We start from the raw sequence: 15,365 nt of genomic DNA, 5'->3' as shown, positions 1-15,365 counted from the left end.
GAGGGGGCCTTTCCTTACGCAAAGAAAAGGCCAGGGCGGGCACCAGGATGGGAGTCCCAGGAAATCCGATCCCCTCTGTGTTGGAGGCATTGCTGAGCTGATGAATAACAGAGACAGCAGCTTACTGGGGTAGTTACAGCTTTGCAAAAGGGAGCAGATTGCTTGGGGCCTTCCCTCCTGCTGGACAAGGGCCTGCTTGGGAGCTGTGAGTGATCATCACTTCACAGCCCAGCCTTTCTAGCCTCCTCAAAGTACCCCCTTCTCTTTCCCATGGAACACCTGGGCTGGCTTGCCCTGTCTATCTTTTATTGTTCTTGGGTATGGGCCTCACTCCATTCAGATTAAAATCCAATTTAAATACACTCAGAACCATTCGCTGCTGAAACCCAAGCCAAGTGTGTTCCGTTTCTGCTTTTTATTTCTCCCTCGCAGTTAGCTCTGTCATGTCCAATACATCACTGGGGAAACCCCTGTTGGATGTTACATATGTCCTAGTGCAAGGAAAGGATTTTGACTCAATCAGGGCTGTTCTAAGACAACACTAAATACAGATAGAGGAAATTATTTTTGCAATGTCCTGCCCCCACAGGGGAGTGGGGAAACTATTGACTTTGGAGTCAGAAGAGCTGGGTTCCAATTCTGCCATGTACTTTCTGCATGACCTTGGGGAAGTCACTTCTCTTTGGACCTCAGTTTCACATTTATTAAATGAGAGTTCTAGAATACATGTGTTCTCTGCCCCCCTGCCCCCCATCTATAGTCCTCTGACACCTTCCTGTTGAATGAAAAGGCGGGGGAGAGGAAGAACACTATTCAGGAAGAAAAATAAAAATTCTCCACATGGATCTTCATCTGCAAATAAAAAGTTGGAGGATAAAGGAGAGGGAATGAATTAGGATCTTAGACACAGAAATGGAAGAGATGCCAGAGATCATCTTAATCCAACTCCTTCATTTTATAAATGAGAAAGCCAAGTCCAGTGGCTCCCTTTTGCATCGAGCACATAAACTCCTCTAAAGTTTACCTTTTAGAGCCTTTCATAACCAGGCCTGTCTTTGTAAAGTCACTGTAGACCTTGCTTTCGCTCCTATCTATATTCTGCAAGCCAGCAAAACTGGTCTTCTCTCTGTTCTTTACATGTGACACTATTTCCCATCTTGGTGCCTTTGTGTTGTCTATACCTCATGCTTGGAATGGACTCCCCTATCACCTCCACCTCATAGACCCTCTCTTCCTTTAAGAAACAGCTCAAGTATTACCTTCTGCAGGAAACCTTTCTGGGTTCTCCTGATACCTAGTACCCTCCCCCCAAACTGTCTTGTACAGTTTAAGTACCTAGGTGGCACAGTGGATAGAGGGTTGGACCTGGAGCCAGCAGGACCTGATTTCAAATTTGGCCTCAGATACTTACTGGCTATATGACCTTGGGCAAGTTACTTAACCTTGGTCTGCAATTTCTTCATCTGTAAAATGGGGAAATGCATCTACCTTCTAGGTATGAGGATAAAATGAGATATCTGTGAAGTGTTCTGCAGACCTTAAAGAGCTATGTAAATACTAGTTACTATTATTATCTGTAACTGACTACTTTGTATATATTTATTCACTTTTTATTTATGCTATCTATATATTTCTATACATGCATGTATATGCACATGTATATGTATGTATACATATATATGTATACATGTCCACACATATGTGAGTGTGTATATATACATTATATGAATACGTGATATATTATATAAATATAATGCACACACATACACAAACATACAGAACATCGCTGTTGTCTCCTTCATTAGACAATAAACTCATTGCAAATACGGATTTTTTTCTGCTTGTACTTGTATCCCCAGCACCTAGCAATGTGTCTGGCACAGAGTAGGTACTTAACAAATGATCTTGATTGACTTGCCAAGGGTCACATAGGCAGCAAACATCAAAGGTAGCACTTGAGCCTAAGCCCTCTGATTTTAGAGCCAGTGTCTTCTATTTCAAATCTATTAGAGAGATGTAGGGAGACAGGGAGAGAGAAAGGAAGGAAGGAAGAAAGGAAGGAAGGAAGGAAGGAAGGAAGGAAGGAAGGAAGGAAGGAAGGAAGGAAGGAAGGAAGGAGGGAAGGAAGGAGGGAAGGAGGGAAGGAAGGAGGGAAGGAAGGAAGGAGGGAAGGAAGGAAGGAAGGAGGGAAGGAAGGAAGGAGGGAAGGAGGGAAGGAGGGAAGGAAGGAGGGAAGGAAGGAAGGAGGGAAGGAAGGAAGGAAGGAGGGAAGGAAGGAAGGAGGGAAGGAGGGAAGGAGGGAAGGAAGGAGGGAAGGAAGGAAGGAGGGAAGGAAGGAAGGAAAGAAGGAAGGAAGGAAGGAAGGAAGGAAGGAAGGAAGGAAGGAAGGAAGGAAGGAAGGAAGGAAGGAAGGAAGGGAAGGAAGACTTAAACAACCACCTCCCTCTTAGTTTGCTTCCCTGAATCAATGGGATACATAGCCTGAATGCACTGAATCTCTGAGTCTAGGGTATCCTAAGGCTTCCTTGACTGGCAAAATACTTCATTCACCTACTGATTGATTCCTTCACCTTAGCTGTTTGCCCAGTTCCAAAAAATGTTAAATCTGGAATGGAATTTAGAGATCTGGGGGTTCTTAATCTTGGACCAATGGATAGATGACAGGGGTCTGTGAATTCGGATGAGAAAAAAAAATACATCTTTGTTCTCACCTCTAACTGAAATTTAGCATTTCATTCAATTATTTACAGATTTTATTATGAGAAGATGGACTTCCCACAAAAAAGTTCATAACCCCTGATCTAGTCTAAGCCCCTCATTTTATCAGTGAAGAAACTTAACTCCAGAGATGGGAAGTTACTTGCTCAAGGTCACACATTTAAGGATCGTATGAGGGAACTGAAGCCAGATATTTGAATTCCAGCACTCTTTCCATTGTATCGTTACTTCTTTTGTATGTAAGCATACGAATACTGTGATCACACATAAGACCCTTCTTGAGAACTCTTTGCTTTCTCATCATGGCTACAGATGACCCTGGTTTCTCAAAAGGCTATAGGAACACAAACTCTTATCGGTCCTACCAAGTTTAAAATGTTTCAAGTACCAATCTAGCTACAGAATATATGTTTTTTAAGGTTTGTTCTACACTAGAGAACTCACAGACCCTTGAAGAATTGAAGTTAAAAGTTCTTGAGGACAATTTTTAATGGAAGAGAGTGTAGTAAAAGGAGGAGACTGTAAGCTGCCAGAGGGCAGAGATTGGTGTTCTGCCTCTTTTTGTATCCCCAATGCTCAACACAGTGCCTGGCCTGTGATAAGCACTTTATACAATGCTAGGTGGTGAAGTGGATCTGAGCTTGGAGTCAGAAAGACTCAGCTTCATGAATTCAAATCTGGCCTCAGATACTTATTAACTGTGTGACCCTGGGCAAGTCACTTAACCCCTATTTGTCTCAGTTTCCTCATCTGTAAAATGAGCTGGAGAAGGAAATGGCAGTCAAGTATCTTTGCCAAGAAAACTCCAAAAGAGATCATGGAGAGTCAGACACGACTAAACAACAATAAATGTTTATTGATTAATTGACTGACCATCTGCCAGAATACTGTACAAGGGTATTATGGCCACTAAATTTCCTTCTGACTTGTAAGTTCTAGGATTCCATGATGTTGGAACTGGGGACAGGGGAGGGAGGAGAAGTGTGGAATTGTAAGAACAGGCCAAGATGGGGGAGAAGGCCAGAACAGCAAAGCCTAGGCCACCCAGGAAAACGAAGGTCACAATTTTGCCCAGGTGCCACACCCATCGCCTCCTCCTTCTTTCTCGCTTTGGCTTCCACCAGAGACAAGCAGATGTCATTACTACCCACTCTCTCCTTTGCTATCTCTCTCTCCACTACCACCTACCTGGCTGACTTTTTATGTACAGACCAAGATCCAGTTGGTGAGTGTTTATTTTCCTTTCTGAGAAATTGTTTCACTTTGTTCAAACATTCAAGTTTAGTTGGATGGGGGTGGCTTTAGGATGCAGGATCTAAGGCCCCTAAGACCTCTGCTTTGATACTGATGAAATCAGAATGAAATGAAAAATCAAGAACAAGTCTCAAAGTGCAAAAGATTAATAGACAACAGAGGCGGTAAGGTGGCGCAGAAATAGAGCACCAGCTCTGGAGTCAGGAGGACCTGAGTTCAAATCTGACCTCAGACACTTAACACAAAAACTAGCCATGTGACCTTGGGCAAGTCACTTAACCCCAATTGCCCTACCTTCCCCTCTCCAAAAAGGAAAAAAAAAAGATTAATAGACAACAGAGAAAATGAGAAGATGGAGTTCCTTGGGCAAAAGGGGTTGCCAGCTGATTTTATGGTGGGTGGATATATATATACAAATGTGTGCACGTGTGTATGCATATATGAGTATGTATGTGTATAAGCATCAGTCTTGTTCTTTTTTTTTTGCTTTTTAGAGGGCAAATGGGGTTAAGTGACTTGCCGAAGGTCACATGGCTAGTAAGTGTGTCAGGCATCTAATGCTGGATTTGAACTCCGGTCCTCCTGACTACAGGGCCCTAACCACCCCAGTCCTGCTTTTTTTTTTTTTTTTAAAGCAAAGGACTCACCCACCAACTTTTTTCATAAACTGCTCCTCTGAATGGGCCAGAGAGGAGGATGCAGGAGAGATGAAGGCAATGGCAGAACACCCTTATTTGTCTACCCTTGAAACAGATCTGTCAATGGCAGGAGCTCAAATTCCTTTCTTATGAGGACAACTAAGCTTGGAGGTGGGAAGATGGACCCAACTTCCAGCTTCCCTTGAGTAGGAGGTTGGTGGGGGAAGGTAGTTTGCTTACTTGCCCAGGGAAAGAACCACCAGGTGTGATGAATGGGGGGAGGGGAGGTAACTTACCTTCATTAAACTGCCTGGGTTTAGACTCCAGGCCCAGACAGCTGCTTCCTGGCTTCCTTTCCATTTTCTGCTACATTCAGTCAGCAAACACTAATTAAGGACCTACAAACCTTGTGCGCTGCCCCCAGGCTTGGTTCTGGAAGCCATACAAAGAAGAATGTTACAAGTGTCTGCCTTCAAGGAACTTGATAGTTTAATAGGGAGAGCATCTTCCTTCTTAAGAGAGGATAGTATTAGTGGGGAAATTCCAAGTCTCCATCCATATCTCCAAATATTTCCCAGCCTAATGCCTGAAATTCTAAGGGATTTTGAGTATAGTCAGCATGGAAAAACAGTATCCCAAAGTAGGAATGGATCTTAGATCCCCCAAAGTCCAAGTTATACCTGAATAAGAATCTCTTCTATGACATACCTGAAAAACGGTCATTAGCCTATGCTTGAAAAGCTTTGAGGAGAGGAAACCCACCACTTCCCCAAACAAGTCATTCCAACTTTTGAATGGTGGGGAGGGAGCAAACATTTCTTAACCATCTATGTGTCAGGTATTATGTTAAGCATTTTACTAATATTACCTCCTTTAATCCTCACAATGCCTCATTTTACACTTGAGAAAACTGAGGTTAAGTGACTTGCCCAAAGTCACACAGCCATTAAGTGCCTGAAGAGGGATTTGAACTCAGGTCTTTTTGATTCTAGGCCCAGTGCTCTATCTACTCTATCCAGTGGTTCCACCTAGAAGCTTCTCTACAGTTATGCTTTCACACTGCATCTTTCCCCTTAGCTGTTTCAATACGTCGTGGGTTGGTATAAAAAATTAAATGGGAATTTAGGGGGTTTTTCGAAAGCCACTGACAACATGCAAAGACCAGCAGACAATACAGAAAAAGGTTAGAGATTCAGAAATGCATAAAATACATGTATGATATAATATCAACATGTTTTATCTTTTAATTCCATAATAATTCAGACTTCTTCTCTGGTAGGAAGGGTCAAAAGATTTTAAGTGGATTTTCCAGATCTCAGGGGCACTGAATCCCTAACCTCCACAATGTAGAAGGAATAACTGTAATTGTTAGCAAAATCTTCCCTTATACCTGCTTTGCATATTCAATTATCCTTCCATCTGCAACTTAGGTTCATAGATTTAGAGGTAGAAGGGACTTTTCTAGGTCTGTTTCCTCATTTGTAAAATGAAGAAGGTGGACTGGAAGACCTCTCACACCCAATTCCCCCATTTAATGGATGGAGAAGCTGAGGCCCTAAGAGGTAGGATGCAATGCCCAAGGTCATACTGGTTTTAAATGACAGAGCTAGGATTGGAACCCAGGCTGCCTGACTCCAGATTCTGCCCTCTGGGAATAAACAAACCATATCAGATTCCTCTCTACATGTCAGTCCTTCAAATACTTCAAGAAAGTGATCGTGTTCCCCACCTAAATCTTATCTGCTCCAGATTAAATGTCTTTAGTTCTTTCAACCAATCCTCAGGTGGCCTGATTTCCAAACCATTCATCACCCTAGTTACCTACTTCTCTGGGCTTTCCAGCTTATCAAAGACCTTCTTCAATGTGGTCCCCAGGATTGAGCACAAACTCCCAATGTACCCAGAACTGGGTAGAATCCAGTATGACAGACGATTGTCTTCCATCCTTTGGGATGTTCTATCACTTTTAATGCCACCTAAGCTCAGAGAGGTTGGTTTCTTTGTTTTGCCTGCTGTCTAGAGCTTGCAGACTCCTGAAACCCTCAGATCTTTTCCAATCAACCTGCAATTATTAGAAGCCTACTGTTTTCTAATAAAATAGAACACAAAGAAAGATCTTTCTGTAAGTATATTTTGTATCCAGAAAGAAAGGAAAGGTCAGGGGTGCCAAAGCCAACACTAGAGAGAAGAGAGTTTTGCAGTGATCAAGGTATAAGACTTTCTGCCACTCCCCACAGTGTTCTCCTTCCTAAAAGGTAAAAGGGCTGGAGGGTTGCCCAATCACTCTCCAGAGTCCTTTAAATAATTGAAGGGCTTTGAGATAAATGTAAAGTGTAGCACTTGATGCTTTTATACTTTAAGTAGGAAAGGAAGATCCAAAAGCAGGGAAAGGAGGGAGAAATCAGTAGGTATCTGTTAATTTCTTGTATTACAAATACAGTAGTGCTGTTACCTAGTACAATGTCTGGCCCATAGGAAGCATTTAATAAATGCTTGTTGTTTTTTTTTAAGCAATTGGGGTTAAGTAACTTGCTCAAGGTTACATGGCCAGTTTTTGTGTGTGTGTGGGTGTTAAGTAGCTGAAGCCAGAATCCATCCCGGGTCTCCCGACTCCCAGCAGGCACTCTTACTGTGCCACCTGGCCGCTCCGATAAATGCTTGTTGATTGCTTGATCTGAGTGTACTGGGCGATGGGAGAGGAGAGAAAGAGCACAGAAAGGTAAGGCTGTATGTGTCAAAGCCTCCCTCCTGCTCTATTTCCTTTGAGACATTGCCCAAGTCACTTTTTATTTCTCTGAACTACAGCTTTCTGATAAAGTTGGACTAGATTATAGCACATAGCTTTAGAGTTAGAAGGGACCTACCATCTAGAATAGATGATTTCTAAGGTCTTTTCCATTATGATTCTCTTCAACCAAGAACTTTGCAAGTTTCTCAATTCCCTTCATCCTAACTACCAACCCAAGGGGTAGTCAGTCATTAGCTGGACTGAGCCATCCACCCCTTGCTGGGTGAGCAACTTTGACAAACTGTTGGCTCAGAGTTAAGGGTACAGTATCCAGAAAATACAGCTAAGCTTCCTCATCTGTTTGAGATACGAACCCACATCTTTGATTTTATTCACACCATGCTCGAGCCTCCTAGGATAGGGCTGAGTACAAAGCAGGTGCTCCATATGGTTGTAAATTGAACCCTTTCTCTGGAGGGAAAGGGGGGGATGAACAGGGAGGCTGGATGAGGGAGGGGCAAGGCAAGTGGGAGGTATCACCATCTCAAATGTTCTTTCCAAACCGGTAGTATCTAAACAGGACACACAGCAACGTTCTACTCTAGTCACTTTGCAGAAGTGTGTGTGTGAGAACTAGGCCAGGCCCAGACATTCACAGGCTCCAACTGTGTGTTCTCACCGGGCCTATGTTTAGAATCAGAAACAGTTGACAAACATCTGTCACAGGAACAGTAAAAGAGGTTGGCAGCCTTTCTTCAATATCTAATTCCAGGCCAGAGAAAATGGGAGAGGGGGGAAGGAAAAAAATAGAAAGACAATAGAGAGGGCAAAAGAGAAAGAATAAAGAGAAACCTGAGTCAAGACCAGCTCCTGCATTTACTTACATCAGGTATGTTTGAGCAGCCCCAGATGTACAGATGTCATCATGTCACTAAGACCCCAGAGTCAGGCAAAAGAGAAGGACGGGAATATCAGTGGCTCCTGCCCCACCTCTGCCCATCTCACCCCCATGGCATTTGGAATGGTAATGCCTCCCAACTTGAATGAGCCAAAGCTGGCCACTCATAGAAGAGATCTATTAATAGATGGCCACATAAGTGAGAATAGCAACATTTCCCCCCCTGTATTGAGAGAAATAGTCTGGGAGGAAAAGTTGCAAAAAAGACCAAGAATTGCCCACCAGTGGGCTGGTAAGTCTAGGCTTTTTCTGCAAGGTTTTGTTATCTCCTGAGTACAATTCTCTCCAGAATTTGAGACTGATACTAAATGCAAATTAATTGAAAAGGAAACCTAATTTAAATTTAGCAATTACATAGAAGAGTTTTAGCTGCATTTATATATCATATGCAAGAGCAAAGGACCATGCTTGTGAATTTTTAGGCAAATTTTCAATTTCAAGTCTTACCACTATTCCCTTGAAGGTCTTAACTGTAGACATATTTATCTTCTTTTTCTTTTGTGTGTGTAAACACAATCATGCCAGTCCCACTGAAACACTGAGCCAAAAGTCAGTAGAGGCAAGGGACCTCGATTATAGCCCTAGTTCTACAATTTTACCTTTCAATGAGGCTACAGTTTCCTTGAATATAAGTTGAGGAGTTTGGACAAGACAACAGTATTCAACCTTAATAACTCCTAGTCCAAATCCCAGAGAGAGCTGTGACATCAGGATCCTCATAACTCATTTTGGTGGGTTGTTCTTCAGTTGGTAAGCCATGCAGTCAGCCCCTAGGATGTGGCAAATAGACCAACTAACCTGGGGCTCATGATTTGGAGAGCCCCAGGTCAGGGGTGAAGGGTTAGGAAGCAGGTCAGTGGCTCAGGGTGTCATGTGGGAAAGCAGGAGTAATTGCTGGAACTAGTCCTAAATGAGACCCAAGATGTGCTTACACTTGGAGAGAACATGGACAATGCCTCCTCATCTTCCCTTCCTCCTACAGGCCATCTGAGCTACACATTGCTTTTGTGGATATGGCTTCTTTCCCCCTTTACAACCTCTGTAGGCAAAAACACCTCAGACACCTCAATCCAGCTTGATGAAGGGAGTGAGGAGGGAAGGGTCAGGTTTTAACCCTTGAAGGCTTATCTTGACAGTCATATAGGAAAATAGTGTAGTTGGGTTGAGTGGGAGATATAAATAGCCCTTTTTTTTTACTGAAGTATCTGGGGGGAAACCTCACTCTAACATTTATCTCTGTGGTCTCTAATTTGGCTATGCTTTAGGGCAGACTGTGGATAGACAGCTGGCCTTACAGTCAGGAAGATCTGAGTTCAATTTGACTTACACACTTGTTAGCTGTGTGACCCTGGGATAGTCACTTAATTTGTTTGCTTCAGATTCCTAATCTGTAAAATGGGGGTAATAGCACCTAGCCCCCAGAGCTATTGTGAGGATCAAATGAGATAATAATTATAAGACACTTAGCATATGTATCTGACCTAAACCAGGAGCTATATAAATATTAGGTATTATTATAATTATTATGAGGTAGAAGCAGCCTGACCTGGGGGACAAAGGGTCAGGCCAAGGAATCAGAAAGATTTGGTTTAAGTACAGCTTCTAACATACCACGTTACTTGAAGTCATGGAGAAGTCATTTTACCTTTAAGTACTTTGCAAGCAACTATGATAGGTTCAGGTGTGGGGGGGCCTTCAGCCTCGAGGCCACATGTAGCCTTCTACGTCCTCAAGTGTGGCCCTTTGACTGAATTCAAACTTACATTTTTTTAAAAATTCTTTTGAGTTCTAATATTTCTTGTGTCCTGGAGCCATTGAACTGTTTGCTCCATTCTAATTTTCAGGGAGCCCACTACTTCATTAAGAGATTCTACCATCTATTCCAAGTTATTTATTCTCTTTCCAATTCTTTCCTCCATCTCTTATTCATTACTTTTCTTATTATTACATTTTCATTTTTATTGCATTATTTTTTCTAGCCACTTTTGTGGCTAGATCATCCCCAAGCTTCCCTGTTCATATTTGTCATGTTATTACTCTTCCAGATTTACCTCAGGTCAGGTCCCCTGACCCTTAGTTCGTTGTTTTTTTCTGCTTACTCCTTATCCCCTCTCTTATTTCCTGGTTTGAGACTTTGAGCCAAGTACAGGCTCCACCCTCTCCCACACTCTTGGATGGTGCAGGCCCTAACCGATCTCTTCTATTTCTTGACTCCCACTTCCCTAGGTGTATCTATGATCAGAGCACTGGCAGATTCCAGTCCCCCAATCTAATTTTGTCAGAGCACTACCACTTTCTGTCACCTCTAGAACATCCTTGAGAAGGTGGTTTTCAGTCCCTGGAACATCATATTGAAATATGGACATAAAGCCCCTACTCCCTGGACTACCCAATCAGAACATAGCATGTTTATCTGTGTTCATTCTGGTTTCTCTAACAGTATCACTCTCAAAACTAGACTTCTGGCCAGCTTTTTGGCAACCTGGGACTGGAGGTAGGTGGGTGCTTATAACCATTACCTCCTTGGACTTCATGGTCATAATTCAATTTTATCCCCTTTTAAATCTTTACTTGACTATGTGTGTGGGTGTGTGGAGAGGAGATTTAGGTAAGAGACTATATAATTTTATATAGACATACATTAATATATATTGTAGAGACATATTAAGACATATAGACATGAATATTATATGTTGAAGACAGATGTGGACTATGTAGTGATGGAGACAGGCATTGAAAGACGTCATTATAGATGACATCCATATATGTGTGTGCATATGAGAGAAAAAGAGAGTGAGCTGAGTTCTTCCTCATATCAAGTATTTCAACTAGTGGTTAGGATGATCTTTGCCTGACCCACTAAGATACTAAATAGGATTAGAAGTGACATAAGCCTTTCTCTGAGAGGTAAAGGGGCCTCTTCCAGACAATTTGGGTTTCTAACTCTAGCTTCAACACAGACTGATAGCACTGTGACAAGCAAGCTCTAAGAAGTCTTTACATGCACGTAGCAGTTTAGTCTATTTAAGCTTCTGAATATTTCTGAAGTAGGCAGGCAGAAATCAAGGCAGCCAGGTGACACATTACCCACAGCACTGGTGTGGATTCAGAATATTGCCTTAGGCACTAACTGCGGGGATTCTGTCACTAAACTGCTCTACACCTCAGTTTCCCCACTTGTAAAATGAGGTGGTTGGACATAATGGTCTCTCAGGTTCTCATTTAGTCCTAAATTTATGATTCAGATTACTGCTGGATAAGGAAATAAAACCCAGGGAGATGACCAGCTCAAAATCACTGGTAGCAAGCAGGGATTAATGCATACAGCCCTAGAGCCTGAGTTTGGTAAACCTCCTATTCTGGACATTTCTCTCTTACCTGGGATGTCTTTGCCTTTTTTGGTCCCAGATCCTATTCCTTAAGGCCCCTCGTGACATTTACAACTTAGCCTTATACAGTACTAGTTACCATGGCTTCCTCCTAGATCATTTGGTCTCTCATAAGCAGCTCTCCCAGAATGCTCCTTCTTAAAAGAGCTATCAATGAAGGACATGGCCCTTGGACTTGAGGGTTTTTTTTTTTAATTTTTAGAAGTTTATTAAGTTGTCTGGCAGAGGGGAAAGCTGAAATCGGGGGCCCACTCCCCCAAACTTGAGAGTCCATTTTTAAACAACTTGTAGGTTTTTAGAAGATAAAGCTTGGGTTACATTTTATATTAATTTACATTTAGCTTTTCTTTTCTCTAACCTATGCAAACCCAACTCCCCAATAAGTGTTAGTTATAAACAGCACCATACAATCTGCTACAAACTTGTATCGTAGTCATATTACCTTTCCCCCACATCCAGCTATCCCCAGTTTTTCTTGTCTTTCCAAAGGAAGTGAGACCTTCCCTTTTTTTTTGGTAGGGGCAGTTGGGGTTATGACTTGCCCAAGGTCACAACAGCTAGTAAATGTTAAGTGTCTGAGGCTAAATTTGAACTCAGGTCCTCCTGACCCCAGGGCCAGTGCTCTATTCACTGTGCCACCTAGCTGCCCCAACTTTTCCTAACTTAACTCCAAAGTGTGGGTTTAAGTAGCTATGGGTAGTTTAATAATATGAACTTGAAACCACACTCTTAACACTTAAATCCTAACTTCCAGTAATGGCCATCCTCCATTCTTCCGCTCCAAAGTGTCATGGGAATTAGTGTATGGAACCAAATTCAGAGATCTCTTTATAACAAAGGTCATTTCTTGGAGTGGACAATGTGTATAGAAAATATAATGCAGCGAAGGCAACTTGAGACACCCCTCCCCCACCCTGCCCTCCCCCAAACGTTCTGGTTTCAAACACTAACTGACACACAAGGAAAGAAATTAAAACACATCAAACAAACCTTTAAATATTAGACTTTTAAAAATATAAAAACAGCTCATTACAATTACTTCTCATTTTTTCTTTTTTTTTTTTTTTTGTAAGAGTCAAGTCCCTTCCATCTTCTTCCCTCCCTCATGGAAAACACCATAATGAGAGGCAATGGCTAAACATCTGGAATACAGAGAGGCGCAGAAAGAACAGCAACCCCTGACCCCAACAGAGAAAGGTCCATAACACCCACCTCTTCATCCTTTTTATTATATATAGAATGTTTTGCCCTAGAAAGAACTTTTAAGACAGGTAGTTTTCATCATACCCCACCCCCTAGTTCCTTTTGACCAGATTGAATCAAAAATTAAAAAATAATCCATAAAAATGTAGTATAAAAATTCTCTTCCATATGCTACATCACTGGGTGAGCCTGTCCTCTACACAAGGACTCACAATGGCCATTAGCTTCATCTTCTTTAAAAACAAACCAACCAAAAAAATGAATCAAAATAAAAATGAAAAATAACCAAAGCTCCTTTTGGTACAAAAAGTGGCAACAGTAGGCCCGAGTCAGGCTGTTTTCAATTTCAATCCAGTAGGAGCCAGTACCAAAAGTGACTGACTGTCAGCAGCCTACTTTGACCAAAGGGACAGTGACCCTTCCATATGCCCCCCAGAGGCCAATAAATCCCGCCCCCCCCCCCTTTGAGAAGTGGAAGAAAGAACAGTGGATGGGAGAGGGTAAGAAGATGCCGTTAAAAAGACCGTCCATTCTAATTCTTGATTTTTATTCAAATACAAAAAAAAATTAAAGGAAAAAAAACCACACATTAGTTGCTATTTTCTCTGGTAGCTCCCTGAGCTGAGTTTGCTATGCTTCCTTTGAGATTATTCCTTTGATAGGCTGTGTCCAAAGATTAAAAGGGGCTGGAGCAGGAGTTTGCTGGGACTTTCTAGTATCTCCAAAACATCCAAAAAGAAAGAAAAAAAAAGAACAAATCCATAGAAAATCGGATTGTTTCTGCTGATGCTCTATTGGTAGCTGGCATCCCGACCCACATCCTGTCAGCCCATACAGTGTTCAAACATTTGACTCACACACTGAACAATTCACATGTACAACAGGAGGAACAATGCTGACCAGTGGATGCCTTTTGTTCAATCTGGTTACCAGCTGTGGGTCCAAAAAGGCTTTTTTTTCCCCTCCCCAACTGGTCCGGTTCCCCACCCCCAACCCCCTTGCTCCCATGACCCCTCCCCCTCCTCCCTCCCAGATAGGAACGTCTTAAAAAAAAAAAGCCACCACCATCAGTGGATTACAATTACAGCAGACAAAATACACAGCTAGTGTACCCGGTAGGAAGGAGTCTCTTCCTTTTCCCTCTTGTCCAGTCTTATTTATTTGTCCATTATTTACATTTTTCACAAGTCTTGTGCACTGCACAATTTGGGGAAGGGAAGGAAAGCATCCCCTCGAAGAAAAAAAAAAAAAAGGCCATCCACTACAGTGCCACTGAAGCGTAGACAAATGAGAACTGAATAAAAAGAAAGTGAAAGAAGGCATGATTTGTGAGGGTTTCCTTGGGTGCCGGAGCTGAAAACATCCAAATAAATCCATTTGCATCATCTGCCAGGATTTTTAAGAGGGGAGGAGGGGGAAAAATCTATCCAAGTTGCTGAAACGTATCAATCCATGCACATTAGTCCCAGACCGTGACGTGGCACATCCCCTCTCCGCTTGCCAGAGAAAAAAGGCTCTGAATGCATGACTGCCTACGCTTCCTTCTGCAGACATCCTTCAGTGGGCCCTTGCCCAATGTATTGTCAGAGCTGGGGTCTGTTTTTCCCAGAGTTTGACAGCCCTGTTAGAATCCTTGTTTAGTAGATGACCTCATAAACTGTGGCCTTCTTGTCACCAGAGCCTGTTACAATGTATTTGTCATCCGCTGAAATGTCACAACTCAAGACAGATGAGGATTCTTTAGACTGGAGAGAGGAGAAGGAGAACAAGGATTAGCAGGGAGGAGATGAAGAATAAAGAAGGGGGGCAGGGGGGAGGAATCAGAAGATTACAGTTATTTTCTCAGTTGCTCAGTTTCAATGCTCTATGAATTAAGATAAAAGTCGCTCTGGAGATCCAATCTCTACCATTTGAAGCAGACTCAGTAATATCAGTAAATTTGCTTAAAATCTACCCAAAATAGACATAATGCTCTGAAGAACCAGGTTCAGTTAATGCTTCCTATAAACACAGTTTCTATCTCCTTTCATAAGGAAATGGGCTAGCTCATTAATTAGGAATAATATGATCTTTAAAAGTAAGGCAAGAACAAAGAGAGGTTTTCCTGGGTGTCCTATAACAAATAGTTTGATTTAAAAAAAAGTTAGACTTAAGAAAGCTGCCTTTATCTTAACCAAACTTGTCTAAAATTGTCTTGCTTTGATTTTGAAGAGGCCAAGGTATACCCAGTGTCTTAAGATAATATTGTTCATGCCCATGACAGACAGTCAACTACTTGAACCTTTCCTAGTACTGTTCTGGAGCAGGGGGTCCGTGAAGAGATTTCAGGGGTCTATGAAATTGGTTAGGGGGAAAAACACACACACACACACACACACACTTACTAACCTCTAACTGAAATTTATTATTTCCTTCAATTATGAATATTTTTAAAAATATATTCTAAGAAAGGTTTAACCAGATTGCCAAGAGGTCCA

The 15,365-nt window shown here is 42.1% G+C and overlaps 1 protein-coding gene across 7 annotated transcripts in view; it reads right to left on the bottom strand.

Moving 5' to 3' along the window:
- Positions 1-12,676: 12,676 nt before the first annotated feature.
- TLE3 (TLE family member 3, transcriptional corepressor) overlaps positions 12,677-15,365 on the bottom strand; it is a 59,752-nt gene continuing 57,063 nt past the window's right edge. For all 7 annotated transcript variants that reach the window (XM_069098186.1, XM_069098188.1, XM_069098187.1 and 4 more), the window contains exon 20: positions 12,677-14,633. In XM_069098186.1, coding sequence (XP_068954287.1) covers positions 14,526-14,633 — 108 coding nt within the window. In that variant the 3' untranslated portion in view covers positions 12,677-14,525. The remainder of the gene's footprint in view (positions 14,634-15,365) is intronic.

This window comes from Petaurus breviceps, unplaced genomic scaffold, assembly GCF_028583685.1.
Source record: "Petaurus breviceps papuanus isolate PSGF00001 unplaced genomic scaffold, PetGlider_PUasm1.0 37, whole genome shotgun sequence".
In the NCBI taxonomy this organism is placed as follows: domain Eukaryota; kingdom Metazoa; phylum Chordata; class Mammalia; order Diprotodontia; family Petauridae; genus Petaurus; species Petaurus breviceps.
The sequence above is the reverse complement of the archived record's forward strand: the minus strand, read 5'-3'. Positions and strand labels throughout refer to the sequence as shown.